The sequence below is a fragment of the Kogia breviceps genome, chromosome 2 (genome assembly GCF_026419965.1).
Source record: "Kogia breviceps isolate mKogBre1 chromosome 2, mKogBre1 haplotype 1, whole genome shotgun sequence".
In the NCBI taxonomy this organism is placed as follows: Eukaryota; Metazoa; Chordata; class Mammalia; order Artiodactyla; family Physeteridae; genus Kogia; species Kogia breviceps.
In genome coordinates this window covers 107,110,156-107,125,917 of record NC_081311.1, presented here as the reverse complement: position 1 = coordinate 107,125,917, position 15,762 = coordinate 107,110,156, and the positions used below count along the sequence as shown (strand labels likewise).

General features: G+C 38.3%; 1 protein-coding gene across 8 annotated transcripts in view; it reads right to left on the bottom strand.

Moving 5' to 3' along the window:
- Nucleotides 1-15,762, bottom strand: part of RAB3GAP1 (RAB3 GTPase activating protein catalytic subunit 1) — a 132,735-nt gene that overhangs the window by 75,950 nt on the left and 41,023 nt on the right. For all 8 annotated transcript variants that reach the window (XM_059053676.2, XM_067025929.1, XM_067025928.1 and 5 more), the window contains 2 exons: nt 13,458-13,590; nt 10,650-10,728 (listed from right to left, as the gene is read on the bottom strand). In XM_059053676.2, coding sequence (XP_058909659.1) covers nt 10,650-10,728; nt 13,458-13,590 — 212 coding nt within the window. The remainder of the gene's footprint in view (nt 1-10,649; nt 10,729-13,457; nt 13,591-15,762) is intronic.

Below are 15,762 nucleotides of genomic sequence, written 5' to 3'. Positions count from 1 at the left end.
CCAGTATTATAACAGAGAAGAGGAGTTTGGGTGAGGTTACAGAACTGTTCTATATTCTGACTCTGGTAGCAACTTAAAAAAACCTATACGTGGGCTTCCCTGGTGGTGCAGTGGTTGAGAGTCCACTTGCCGATGCAGGGGACACGGGTTCGTGCCCCAGTCCAGGAAGATCCCACATGCCGCAGAGTAGCTAGGCCCGTGAGCCATGACCGCTGAGCCTGCGTGTCCAGAGCCTCTGCTCCGTATCGGGAGAGGCCACAACAGTGAGAGGCCCACGTACGGAAAAAAAAAAAAAAGAACACCTATACATGGAGGTGATTTGAGAAGATGGAAGAAGACTAAGACGCGGAGATTACCTTCCTCCCCACAGATACATCAGAAATACATCTACACGCGGAACTGCTCCTATAGAACACCCACTGAACGCTGGCAGAAGACCTCAGACCTCCCAAAAGGCAAGAAACACCCCCACGTACCTAGGTAGGGCAAAAGAAAAAAAAAAAAAAAAAACAGATACAAAAGAATAGGGACAGGACCTGCACCAGTGGCAGGGAGCTGTGAAGGAGGAAAGGTTTCCACACACTAGGAAGCCCCTTCGTGGGTGGAGACAGTGGGTGGCAGAGGGGGAAGCCTCAGAGCCAAGGAGGAGAGCACAGCAACAAGGGTGCGGAGGGCAAAGCGGAGAGATTCCCAAACAGACGATTGGTACCAACCAGCACTCACCAGCCCGCGAGGCTTGTCTGCTCACCCGCAGGGGCGGGAAGGCACTGGAAGCTGAGGCTCGGGCTTCAGTCAGATCCCAGGGGAAAGGACTGGGTTGGCAGCGTGAACACAACCTGAAGGGGTTAGTGCGCCACAGCTACCCGGGAGGGAGTCCAGGAGAAGTCTCGACCCACTGAAGAGGCAAGAGACTTTTTATACCCTCTTTGTTTCCTGATGCACGAGGAGAGGGAATTAAAAGCGCTGCTTAAAGGAGCCCCAGAGACGGTCACGAGCCATGGCTATCAGCACGGACCCCAGAGACGGGCATGAGATGCTAAGGCTGCTGCTGCGGCCAACAAGAAGCCTGTGTGCAAGCACAGGTCACTGTCCACACCTCCCTTCCCAGGAGCCTGTGCAGCCCGCCACTGCCAGGGTCCCGTGATCCAGGGACAACTTCCCCTGGAGAACGCACGGCGCGCCTCAGGCTGGTGCAACATCATGCTGGCGGCTGCAGGCTCGCCCCACATCCATACCCCACCATCCCCCCCCACCAGCCTGAATGAGCTAGAGTCCACGAATCAGCTGCTCCTTTAACCCCATCCTGTCTGAGCAAAGAACAGATGCCCTCAGGCGACCTACATGCAGAGGCAGGGCCAAATCCAAAGCTGAAGCCCAGGAGCTGTGCAACCAAAGAAGAGAAAGGGAAATCTCTCCCAACAGCCTCAGGAGCATCAGATTAAATCTCTACAATCAACTTGATTTACTCTGCAACTGTGGAATACCTAAATACACAACGAATCATCCCAAATTGAGGAGGTGGACTTTGGGAGCAAGATACATTTTTTTCCCCTTTTCCTTTTTTTTTTTTTTTTTCCTTCGGTATGTGGGCCTCTCACTGTTGCGGCCTCTCCCGCTGCGGAGCCTGTGCTCCGGATGCACAGGCTCAGCGGCCGTGGCTCACGGGCCCAGCCACTCCGCGGCACGTGGGATCTTCCCGGACCGAGGCACGAACCCGTGTCCCCTGCATCGGCAGGCGGACTCTCAACTGCTGCGCCACCAGGGAAGCCCCCCTTTTCCTCTTTTTGAGAGTGTATATGTGTATGCTTCTGTGTGAAATTTTGTCTGTGTAGCTTTGCTTTCACCAATTGTCCTAGGATTTTGTCCATCCGTTTTTGTTTTGTTTTTCAACTTTTTAAAATTATTTTCTTAATAATTATTTTTAATTTTAATAACTTTATTTTATTTTACCTTAATTTATTTTATTTTCTCCTTTTTCTTTCTTTGTACATTTTCTCGCTTTTATTCTGAGCCATGTGGATGAGAGGCTCTTGGTGCTCCAGCCAGGCGTCAGTGCTGTGCCTCTGAGGTGGGAAAGCCAACTTCAGGACACTGGTCCACAGGAGACCTCCCAGCTCCACATAATATCAAATGGCGAACATCTCGCAGACATCTCCATTTCAACACCAAGACCCAGCTTCACTCAACGACCAGCAAGCTACAGTGCTGGACACCTTATGCCAAACAACTAGCAACACAGAACACAAACCCACCCATTAGCAGAGAGGCTGCCTAAAATCATAATAAGGCCAGAGACACCCCAAAACACACCACCAGAAGTGGACCTGCCCACCAGAAAGATAAAATCCAGCCTCATCCGCCAAAACACAGGCACTAGTCCCCTCCACCAAGAAGCCTACACAACCCACTGAACCTACCTTAGCCACTGCGGACGGACACCAAAAACAACGGGAACTAGGAACCTGGAGCCTACAAAAAGGAGACCCTCAAACACAGTACGATAAGCAAAATGAGAAGACAGAAAAACACACAGCAGATGAAGGAAAGAGGTAAAAACCGACCAGACCTAACAAATGAAGAGAAAATAGGCACTCTACCTGAAAACGAATTCAGAATAATGATAGTAATGATCCAAAATCTTGGAAATAGAATAGAGAAAATACAAGAAACATTTAAAAAAGACCTAAGGGGCTTCCCTGGTGGCACAGTGGTTGGGAGTCCGCCTGCCGATGCAGGAGACACGTGTTCATGCCCCGGTCTGGGAAGATCCCACATGCCGTGGAGCGGCTGGGCCCGTGAGCCATGGCCGCTGAGCCTGCGCGTCCGGAGAGACCACAACAGTGAGAGGCCCAAGTACCGCAAAAATAAATAAATAAATAAAAATAAAAATAAATAAAAAGGACCTAAGAACTAAAGAGGAAACAAGCAATGATGAACAACACAATAAATGAAATTTAAAATACTCTAGAAGGGATCAATAGCAGAATAACTGAGGCAGAAAAACGGATAAGTAACCTGTAAGACAAAACAGTGGAAGTAACTACTGCAGAGCAAAATAAAGAAAAAAAGAATGAAACTAACTGAGGACAGTCTCAGAGACCTCTGGGATAACATTAAACGCACCAACATTCGAATTATAGGGGTCCCCGAAGAAGAGAAAAAGAAAGGAACTGAGAAAATATTTGAAGAGATTATAGTTGAAAACTTCCCTAATATAGGAAAGGAAATAGTTAATCAAGTCCAGGAAGCACAGAGTCCCACACAGGATAAATCCAAGGAGAAACATGCCAAGACACATATTAAGCAAACTATCAAAATTTAAAAACAAAGAAAACATATTAAAAGCAGCAAGAGGGGCTTCCCTGGTGGCGCAGTGGTTGAGAGTCCACCTGCTGATGCAGGGGACACGGGTTCGTGCCCTGGTCTGGGAAGATCCCACATGCCGCGGAGCGGCTGGGCCCGTGAGCCATGGCTGCTGAGCCTGTGCATCTGGAGCCTGTGCTCCACAATGGGAGAGGCCACAACAGTGAGAGGCCCATGTACCGCAAAAAAAAAAAAAAAAAAAAAGGCAGCAAGGGAAAAACAATAAATAACACACAAGGTAATCCCCATAAGGTTAACAGCTAATCTTTCAGCAGAAACTACAAGCGAGAAGGGAGTGGTAGGACATATTTAAAGAGATGAAGGAGAAAAACCTACAACCAAGATTACTCTACCCAGCAACAATCTCTTTCAGATTTGATGGAGAAATTAAAACCTTTACAGACAAGCAAAAAATGAGAGTTCAGCACCAACAAACCAGCTTTACAACAATTGTTAAAGGAACTTCTCTAGGCAAGAAACACAAGAGAAGGAAAAGACCTACAATAACAAACCCAAAACAATTAAGAAAATGGGAATAGGAACATACATATCGATAATTACCTTAAATGTAAATGGATTAAATGCTCCAACCAAAAGACACAGACTGTCTCTGAATGGATACAAAAACAAAACCCATATATATGCTGGCTACAAGAGACCCACTTCAGACCTAGGGACACATACAGACTGAAAGTAAGGGGATGGAAAAAGATATTCCATGCAAATGGAAATCAAAAGAAAGCTGGAGTAGCAATTCTCATATCAGATAAAATAGACTTTAAAATAAAGACTATTACAAGAGACAAAGAAGAACACTACATAATGATCAAGGGATTGATTCAAGAAGAAAATATAACCATTGTAAATATTTATGCACCCAACACAAGAGGACCTCAATACATAAGGCAAATACTAAAAGCCATAAAAGGGGAAATCGACACAACACAATCATAGTAGGGGACTATAACACCACACTTTCACCAATGGACAGATCATCCAAAATGAAAATAAATAAGGAAACACAAGCTTTAAATGATACATTAAACAAGATGGAGTTAATTGATATTTATAGGACATTCCATCCAAAAACAACAGAATACATATTTTTCTCAAGTGCTCATGGAACATTCTCCAGGATAGATTATATCTTGGGTCACAAAATCAAGCCTTGGTAAATTTAAGAAAACTGAAATCGTATCAAGTATCTTTTCTGATAACAACACTATGAGACTAGATATCAATTACAAGAAAAGATCTGTAAAACATATAAACACATGGACGTTAAACAATACACTACTTAATAAGCCAGAGATCACTGAAGAAATCAAAGAGGAAATCAAAAAATACCTAGAAGCAAATGACAATGAAAACACGACCACCCAAGACCTATGGGATGCAGCAAAAGCAGTTCTAAGAGGGAAGTTTATAGCAATACAATCCTACCTTAAGGAACAGGAAACATCTCAAACAAACAAGAAAACCTTACACCTAAAGCAATTAGAGAAAGAAGAACAAAAAAACCCCAAATTTAGCAGAAGGAAAGACATCATAAAGATCAGATCAGAAATAAATGAAAAAGAAATGAAGGAAACAATAGCAAAGATCAATAAAACTAAAAGCTGGTTCTTTGAGAAGATAAACAAAATTGATAAACCATTAGCCAGACTCATCAAGAAATAAAGGGAGAAGACTCAAATCCACACAATTAGAAATGAAAAAGGAGAAGTAACAACTGACACTGCAGAAGTACAAAGGATCATGAGAGATTACTACAAGCAACTGTATGCCAATAAAATGGACAACCTGGAAGAAATGGACAAATTCTTAGAAATGCACAACCTGCAAAGATTCAACCAGAAAGAAACAGAAAACAGGAACAGACCAATCACAAGCACTGAAATTGAAACAGTGATTAAAAATCTTCCAACAAACAAAAGCCCAGGACCAGATGGCTTCACAGGCGAATTCTATCAAACATTTAGAGAAGAGCTAACACCTATCCTTTTCAAACTCTTCCAAAATACAGCAGAGGAAGGAACACTCCCAAACTCATTCTAAAAGGCCACCATCACCCTGATACCAAAACCAGACAAAGATGTCACAAAGAATGAAAACTACAGGCCAGTATCACTGATGAACACAGATGCAAAAATCCTCAACAAAATACTAGCAAACAGAATCCAACAGCACATTAAAAGGATCATACACCATGATCAAGTGGGGTTTATTCCAGGAATGCAAGGATTCTTCAATATATGCAAATCAATCAACGTGATACACCATATTAACAAATTGAAGGAGAAAAACCATATGATCATCTCAGTAGATGCAGAGAAAGCTTTCAACAAAATTCAACACGCATTTATGATAAAAACCCTGCAGAAAGTAGACATAGAGGGAACTTTCCTCAACACAATAAAGGCCATATATGACAAACCCACAGCCAACATCGTCCTCGATGGTGAAAAACTGTAACCATTTCCACTAAGACCAAGAACATGACTAGGTTGCCCACTCTCACCACTATTATTCAACATAGTTTTGGAAGTTTTAGCCACAGCAATCAGAGAAGAAAAAGAAATAAAAGGAATCCAAATCGGAAAGGAAGAAGTAAAGCTGTCACTGTTTGCAGATGACGTGATACTATACATAGAGAATCCTAAAGATGCTACCAGAAAACTACTAGAGCTAATCAATGAATTTGGTAAACTAGCAGGATACAAAATTAATGCACAGAGATCTCTGGCATTCCTATACACTAATGATGAAAAATCTGAAAGTGAAATTAAGAAAACACCCCTATTTAACACCGCAACAAAAAGAATAAAATATCTAGGAATAAACCTATCTAAAAAGACCTGTATACAGAAAATTATAAGACACTGATGAAAGAAATTAAAGATGATACAAATAGATGGAGAGATATACCATGTTCTTGGATTGGAAGACTCAACATTGTGAAAATGACTGTACTACCCAAAGCAATCCCCAGACTCAATACAATCCCTATCAAACTACCACTGGCATTTTTCACAAAACTAGAACAAAAAATTTCACAATTTGTATGAAAACACAAAAGACCCCGAATAGCCAAAACAATCTTGGGAATGAAAAATGGAGCTGGAGGAATCAGGCTCCTGGACTTCAGACTATGCTACAAAGCTACAGTAATCACGACAGTATGGTACTGGAGCAAAAACAGAAATATAGATCAATGGAACAGGATAGAAAGCCCAGAGATAAACCCACTCACATATGGTCACCTTATCTTTGATAAAGGAGGAAAGAATATACAGTGGAGAAAAGACAGCCTCTTCATTAAGTGGTACTGGGAAAACTGGACAGGTGCATGAAAAAGTATGAAATTAGAACACTCCTTAACACCATACACAAAAATAAACTCAAGGGCTTCCCTGGTGGCGCAGTGGTTGAGAATCCGCCTGCCGATGCAGGAGACACGGGTTCGTGCCCTGGTCCGGGAAGATCCCACATGCCGCAGAGCAACTAAGCCCGTGAGCCATGGCCGCTGAGCCTGTGCGTCCGGAGCCTGTGCTCCGCAACGGGAGAGGCCACAACAGTGAGAGGCCCGCATACCGCAAAAAAAATAAATAAATAAATAAATAAATAAATAAATAAACTCAAAATGGATTAAAGACCTAAATGTAAGGCCAGACACTATCAAACTCTTAGAGGAAAACATAGGCAGAACACTCTACGACATAAATCACAGCAAGATCCTTTTTGACCCACCTCCTAGAGAAATGGAAATTTAAAAAATGAATAAACAAATGGGACCTAATGAAACTTAAAAACTTTTGCACAGCAAAGGAAACCATAAACAAGACCAAAAGGCAACCCTCAGGATGGGCAAAAATATTTACAAATGAAGCAACTGACGAAGAGTCAGTCTCCAAAATTTACAAGCAGCTCATGCAGCTCAATAACAAAAAAACAAATAACCCAATCCAAACATGGGCAGAAGACCTAAATAGACATTTCTCCAAAGAAGATATACAGATTGCCAACAAACACATGAAAGAATGCTCAACATCATTAATCATTAGAGAAATGCAAATCAAAACTACAATGAGATATCATCTCACACCAGTCAGAATGGCCATCATCAAAAAATCTAGAAACAATAAATGCTGGAGAGGCTGTGGAGAAAAGGGAACCCTCTTGCACTGTTGGTGGCAATGTAAATTGATACAGCCACTATGGAGAACAGTATGGAGGTTCCTTAAAAAACTAAAAATAGAACTACCATACAACCCAGCAATCCCACTACTGGGCATATACCCTGAGAAAACCATAATTCAAAAAGAGTCAAGTACCAAAATGTTCATTGCAGCTCTATTTACGATAGCCAGGACATGGAAGCATCCTAAGTGTCCATCAACAGATGAATGGATAAAGAAGATGTGGCACATATATACAATGGAATATTACTCAGCCATAAAAAGAAACAAATTGAGTTATTTGCAGTGAGGTGGATGGACCCAGAGTCTGTCATACAGAGCAAAGTAAGTCAGAAAGAGAAAAACAAATACCATATGCTAACACATATATATGTAATCTAAGAAAAAAAAAAGGTCATGAAGAACCTAAGGGTAAGACAGGAATAAAGACACAGACCTACTAGAGAATGGACTTGAGGATATGGGGAGGGGGGAGGGTAACTGGGACAAAGTGAGAGAGTGGCATGGACATATATACACTACCAAAGGTAAAATAGATAGTGGGAAGCAGTTGCGTAGCAGAGGGAGACCAGCTCGGTGCTTTGTGACCACCTAAAGGGGTGGGATAGGGAGGGTTGGAGAGAGGGAGACGCAAGAGGGAAGAGATATGAGAACATATGTATACGTATAACTGATTCACTTTGTTATAAATCAAAAACTAACACACCATTGTAAAGCAATTATACTCCAATAAAGATGTTAAGAAAAAAAAAACCTGTACATATGTTAAAGTTCAGTTAACTCTTCACAAAAAAAAGTCAATTTACTGTAAGCTAATTTTTAAAATAAAATTTTTTAAAAGTAAATGGGAACATTAAAAAAAAAAAACTACTGGGGGGCTTCCCTGGTGGTGCAGTGGTTGAGAGTCCGCCTGCCGATGCAAGGGACACGGGTTCATGCCCCGGTCCAGGAAGATCCCACATGCCGTGGAGCAGCTAGGCCCGTGAGCCATGGCCGCTGAGCCTGCACGTCTGAAGCCTGTGCTCCGCAACAGGAGAGGCTCACATACCGGGGCGGGGCGGGGGGAGAACCAAACTACTGGGAGCTCTCTGTTGGTGTTGTGGTTAAGAATCCACCTACCAATGCAGCAGACACAGGTTCAAGCCCTGGTCTAGGAAGATCCCACATGCTGTGGAGAAACTAAGCCCGTGCGCCACAACTACCGAGTCTGCGCTCTAGAGCCCACGCGCCTAGAGACCGTGCTCCACAACAAGAGAGGCCACAACAATTAGAAGCCTGTGCACTGCAATAAAGAGTATCTCCCGCTCACTGCAACTAGAGAAAGGCCGCGTGCTGCAACAAAGATGCAACGCAGCCAAAAATAAATAAATTAAATAAATATATTTTTCAAAAAACTACTAACAAGTGACTTTTGTTAATAAAGAAATCACTAACAAGTGATTTATTAATTTCATACATAGAAAGGTTTCATGTATTTATTCAATGAATATTTAACTATGGACTATGTGTCAAATACACTTTTTTGAAATATATATTAAAAAGCTGAACAGAAATTATATAACAGCAGTGAGATTTTGATATATGTACTGTGTTATTATCTTATTAAATCCTCACAATTACTCAAAGATACATATTATTTATTATTCTTACTTTACCAATGCAGAAACCAAATCAGAGAAATTAAATAACTTGCCCAAAGTTGCTGAGATATTAAGTACTTGAGCTAGAAATTAAACACTAGTTTGTCTAATTCAGTGTCTGACCAAACAGTAGATGGTCAATTATGCTGAATGAATGAATGTACGTAAATGCATGCTCTATGATACAAGCTGTCTTCTGACATATTTTGTCATGTTAAATGTATGTATTCACATTTTAAAAGATAAAAGAATCTAGATGGATTAAATTAAATGGGTAATTTATTCATTAAATTCCTTTTGTAGTTAAGTTCACAGTTTTTCAAAGATCACATTAAAAAATAACAGGACTATTTATGAAACATTAACCAGTTTATAGCACTTGCAAATAGTTTTCTTCTTTTTAGTGCTACATAATCTACTTGATATAGTAATCACAATGGAACGAAGAAAAAAGAAACACAGATACTATCATTTTCCCCTTCCTTAGAAATTCTTTAATAAAAAAAAATCAAAAGACCAACTCACATCAACAGAGTAATTTAAAACCAGTATATAAATTTCCTTCAACTAAGTCTCCTTCCTTGACCACATACTCATACTTGGGTCATTTTGATGGTAGTATGTTTTAACACTAACCTCTCCAAAATAAAGAGATGCTGAGACTAATTGAAAAAAGATTAAATGACCTTTAGAAAGATTAAAAGATGTAAGAGAGTTTTGATGTCATCACATAACTGTTTGAGATCAACATTTTACGTCAATTCAATGTTCAGCAATATATATTAAGTTTCCTATGATATTTAAGCGTTCTATGCTAGTCATCAGAATTATAGTTAGGTACAACCTAGATTATGACACATACTGTTCAGAAAGGATTTAACAGCAGGACTATGACTGCTATCCTCAGAAAGGCCCACTTGTAAGGCTGCCCATTGGCTGGTATCTGGGAACCTCGATTTGTGGAGAGGTCTCACCATTTTCCCTAACTGATAAGAGTTATTGTGCCTGAACTGTTTGTACAAAGTGGTTTATGCTGAACACCTGCTTTCCTTTTAGGAGTATGAAATTTTGTTATGTAACAGTGAGAAGGTGCCCACGTGACCAGCCCCTAATTAAAAACCTGAGAGCTGAGGCGTTAACAAGCTTCTCTGGTAGAAAATGTTTCATATGTGTTGTCACAACTCGTTGCTAAAGGAATTGAATATGTCCTCTGTGCCTCCATTAGGAATGGACTCTTAAACACTTGCACTTCCTCCAAACTTTGCCTAAGGCACCTTTTCCCTTTGCTGATTTTGCTTTGCATGCTGTCACTGTAAGAAATCCTATTAATAAGAGCAACTACATGCTGAGCCCAGTGCGAACTCCTAGCAAATCATCAAACCTGGAGTCAGTCATGGGCCTTCCTGACATACATACTAAAAGTTATCTGAGTAAAATGTATACTTACCATCTTACCAGGCAATGTGCTCTGGGAGGAAAGTCATTATTCATACACAGCAAATCTTGCATAGATTGTGGAATAAGATCTACAGAAATATTTGATAATTAAAAAGTGAGTATGAAAAAAAAAAAGTGAGTATGTTCATTCTAAGGCAGAATTTTATCATATGATTTAATGAAATCATTCTATGACATGTCTTGCTAGTCTTTGTGACTGCTTAATGATTTATATCTAAGGCTAACTCTAAGCTTTGGAGGAAGACCAGTGTCTCTCTTGCTCTCTCCCTTTTCTTAAAAAAAAAAAAAAAAAAAAAGCCAGTCCATAAAAAAATATATATTGATATATATCATTCCCATGTTTATAATATTTTCCATTCTTCTAAATCATGATTCAAACAATTTCTCATTCCTTACTAGAAAACCTTGTTTTATTTGTTCTTCTTGGCTTGCCCTTGTCTTTACTTTTCTTCAAAATTATACTTAGAAGTCTGTCAACTCTATACCAGCTCCCATGGCTAGCCTTTGCTCACCCCTAGCCGTCTTAAATATTCTTGTAAAACCACTACACAGCTTCTCCTTTATAACCCATATATCTGTAAGTACTTGCATTACTATCCATAATAAGATACTAACATCAATGATCATTACTTACACTCATAAATGCATAATAAATTCAAAGCATAAAGAATAATGTTTATAAAAATATTTCCTGGAACCTCCCTGGAGGTCCAGTGGCTAGGACTCCACACTTCCACTGTTGGGGGCACAGGTTTGATCCCTGGTCGGGGAAGATCCCACATGCCACGCTGTGCAACCAAAAAAAAAAACAATTTCCTTTTGCTATATAGCTATACTTGCTGAGCAAATTTGTATTTTGTTAATTTGAAAAAAGAATAGGAGAACACTAATGACTTGATGCTCTAATTAAAGCAATAAGCAACTCCAATAAATAAAAGACCGGTGTTCAAATCTTCTGACCTCTGATAATAGTTTTAAACATGTATCTCCAAATTAACTGAGCTGATGGTTTGCTTGTAACTTCTACCATTAGTTACAGCTTCAATCACAACCAAATTAAAACTGCCCAATACATACACACACGCAGCAATAATGCCTTAACTACCTTAAATCCATTCACCTTCTCTCTCATCATACCACAGTCTCCTTCATCTATTCATCTCAGAAACACTGATTCTAAGCCTCCTTACTTGCAACAGCTTTTCCTTGATATATGATCTTTCTTCAAATTAACAGCACTTAAGATTTCTCTACCTTGAACAGATTCCTTCATTAATCAGCAGAATGTTGTACCCGGAAATCTCTGGGCTATTATCAGACTTCCCACCAGTTGCATATATTTCCCTCTTCCCCTTATTCCTAAAATATATCTATTCATGTTCTGGTTTAATTATTTTATTTTGCTGTATTAACTATCTTAAATATGTACATACATGGTCAAATTATCTGTCCTAGTTTATGAATCTAAATGCAGATAGTATCTAACTGTTTTGTTTCTGAAAATAATATATACAACAGAAAAGGTAATATAATTTTATTCCTATACAAGAAAAGGCACAAATATTTCAGGCCTACACTTAGAAATGATAATCTGTTTTGACCAGAAAAACTTTAACACACATTCTGCATATTTATTTTACAAGTGAATGAAGAACAGTATTTGACCAACAGATTCAAAATTCATATTTTAATACCTTGCTCACTCACTGTTTTACACTAGCGTATTACAAAACAAAGACTTTGGATGATGTGACCTATTAACAACTGTAAGCACTATTTACTGAGTACCTAACACAGGCCAGGTACTGAGAAAGGTACTTTTTAGAAAAAAAAAATAGACAATACAAAATTTAATAAAACTAAAATATTAATTCAGAATTAGAAGTTACAGCATTTCAAGTCAGCAATACATTATGAGATCATCATATTAAAAAACAACTCTCTTAAAATGGATCTTTCTCTTAAAATGATTGATAATATAAAATCAAGTTGCATTTGCAAGTTTGTAAATTACACCTAGCAAATAAAATATATGCCTTTTGGGGGAAGAAACAAACACTTAAAATTCTTTATTAAGTTGCAAATGATGTTTGCTAACTTGAATACTAACTGCAATGCTTATACAAGGACCTGATAACATTAGTAATCATGAGATAGGTACTTATGTACAGTATTTTATTAAATCCTCCCATTAACCCTCCAGATAGTATCACTCCATTTTACAAATGAGATCAGTCAAATTTAGAAAGGTCAAGTAACTAGTAAGTAGAAAAACCAGAATTTTAATCCACTTGATCTGACTCTGAAGTCTGGGGTATATCCAAAACATGACACTCACTAATCAATAACTTTTTTTTAATTCTTCAAAGCCCAGCTTAGTTACTTAATTCTCTATAACATCTTCTCTGATCTCTCTGGACTAAAAGTGATCTTTCCTATTCTGAACTCCAATAAGACTTTGTGCTTTGGGATGGCACTTACCACTTTTTACCTCTTATTACTGTTACTTACTTATAGACCTTATCTCTCCTACTGGAATGTTTTTTTCAGTTGGGCTTAGCAGAGTACTGAGTACATCTCAGGCACTCAATAAATATGTGCTGATTTAATTAATTTTAAAATAAATGATGCTGCAATTTTTCTTCTGCAAAGATCATACTCTATTTCAGATGTGGTGAAACGACTCTGCAAATGTAAAATATCTCCAGAGGATACTACTTAATTAAGAGGACTAAATTCATAATTCAAAATTATAATCACTCTTACAAGACTTTAAAAATATGTAGTACAAACTTACCTTCTAATACTTCATCCTTTCCCTCTTTATCAGGGGATTCTTGTACAAGATAATGATGAGTGATTGAGAACTTGAAATCAGCAAAGGAAATCTCATCTGATTTCTCTTCCCATGTGCCAGAAGTAAATATACCCTGCATTTAACAAAAAAAAAAAAGGAAAAACATCTACCTTATGGTATTCAATAGTTACCATTAGGTTTATTAACCACAGATCTTTTTTCCCTTTTTCTGCCCACTAATCTAAAAGTTCGATCCTATATTTACCCTCCCCATAATTAAAGGAAAAGGAAAAATATGTAAGTGAATAAACAAAGAGGAAATTATTTTACTAGCTATTTATCACAGTGTTCCTTTAGAAGAAAATTGAATATTAACTATCAAGTGACTTACAATATTGTAATTTTCAAGTAATTTTTGTAAGATGAGTCTCTATATAAAATCATGAATATACAGTAAATCCCATGCCTCTTCACACACCAAAAAAACCCCAACACCTTCTCTACCAACAGCAGAATCTGTGAGTAGCTTTTAACTGAAAATAGTTAAATTTCATAAATTTTAAAAATTAGAAAAAAATATATGACAAAATATATTTTTATTATAAAGATCTCAAATCTAATAACATCACTATGTGGTACACAGAATTACTGGATATCAGAAATTGCTTCAGAAAAAAAAAAAAGCAAATTTGTAAAATCAATCTAAGTCACATGACATCTGTAGTACTTATTTGCTTAACAGGTTCTGCAAGCTTCTTTATCAAGCTTTGGCATTCAAATATTTTCAATTAAACAGCAACTTCTTCATTGGAAAATATTTTAATTAAAAGTTCCAAACAGCCCTCTTACTTACACAACATAACCATAAAAAAGGATTTTTGCCACAGGTCCTCTAGTCTCCCATAGCTATTCTTTCCACTGGTGAGATATTACAGATAGTCATTACAGCATAGCACCACCACTACAAGGCAGAAATAACAACTCAGCAACTTCCAAATACAGATAGCCCAAACTAGATAGGAAAAATGTAAGGAATGATTCTCTGCATTACTGAATTTTTTAAATGTGTTTTTCAGACGTACCTAAGTTTCATGTATTCCTGGCAAGGTATTTATAATTCTGAATCTTTTTATTAGGAGAATAATCACCACGTATGATACATAACAAAAACTAAGATTTTTGTACATTGGGTTTCTTTAAAGTGAGGTTAACCTGTGTTAAGATATATATGGCCTGTACCAAAAGTCTCAAACTGCTATAAGTAATAAATGATATACGTAAGAGCTTGGTTTGCTAGGAAGAATGACCACAATAAAGCAGTGAAAGCTAAAACTAAGGTAGGGGGGAGAAGTCCGGAAAATGAGAGATAAGTCCCCTTTTCAAGCTTGCAGAAAAGCTGAAATTTTATTTTGCCATATTTTTAATTGAAATACAGTCAATAATGTTGTGCTAGTTGCTGATGTACAGCAAAGTGATTCAGTTATACAATACAAATTCTTTTTCATATTCTTTTCTATTATGGTTTATTACAGAACATTGAATATAGTTCCCTATGCTATACAATAGGACCTAGTTGTTTACCCATTCTATATATAACAGTTTACACATCTGCTAGTCCCAAACTCCCAGTCCTCCCCTCCCCCTTGGCTACCACAAGTCTGTTCTCTATGTCTGAGTATGTTTCTGTTTCATAGGTAAGTTCATTTGTGTGATATTTTAGATTCCACATATAAGTGATACCATATGGTATCTGTCTTTTTCTTTCTGACTTATTTCACTTAGTATGATAATCTCTAGGTCCATCCATGTTGCTGCAAATGGCATTATGAACTATTCCCTTAAAATGATACGAAGAAACATGATCTGACCCTAATCCTGCATTCTAGGTACAACTGTCAACCTTACTGAACAGCTATCTCAAAGTGGATTTGGTTGTACTCAATATAGAGGGCATCCAGGTTCTGTATCCAAAACAAACTTTTTAAGATAATTTAGCTTAACTGAAAAACAACACTCCAACCTCCCTCCTTCAATTCCATTATGATACAGTCACTTGACACCAAACTCCAGTATGGTGTATATTTACTACTAGAACCAGAAAGGATAACTCTAGTTCAGAATTAATCTAGTAATTCATCAAAAATAACTTCTGATGGCCCTAATTAGACAATAAAAAGAATTAAGCACACAGACTAGAAAGAAAGCTGTCTGCATTCACAGATGGGATGATTATGTACATAATATATCCAAAGGAACCTACAAAGTATTAATACTGAGTTTATGAAGTTGTGGAATTCAAGGTCAG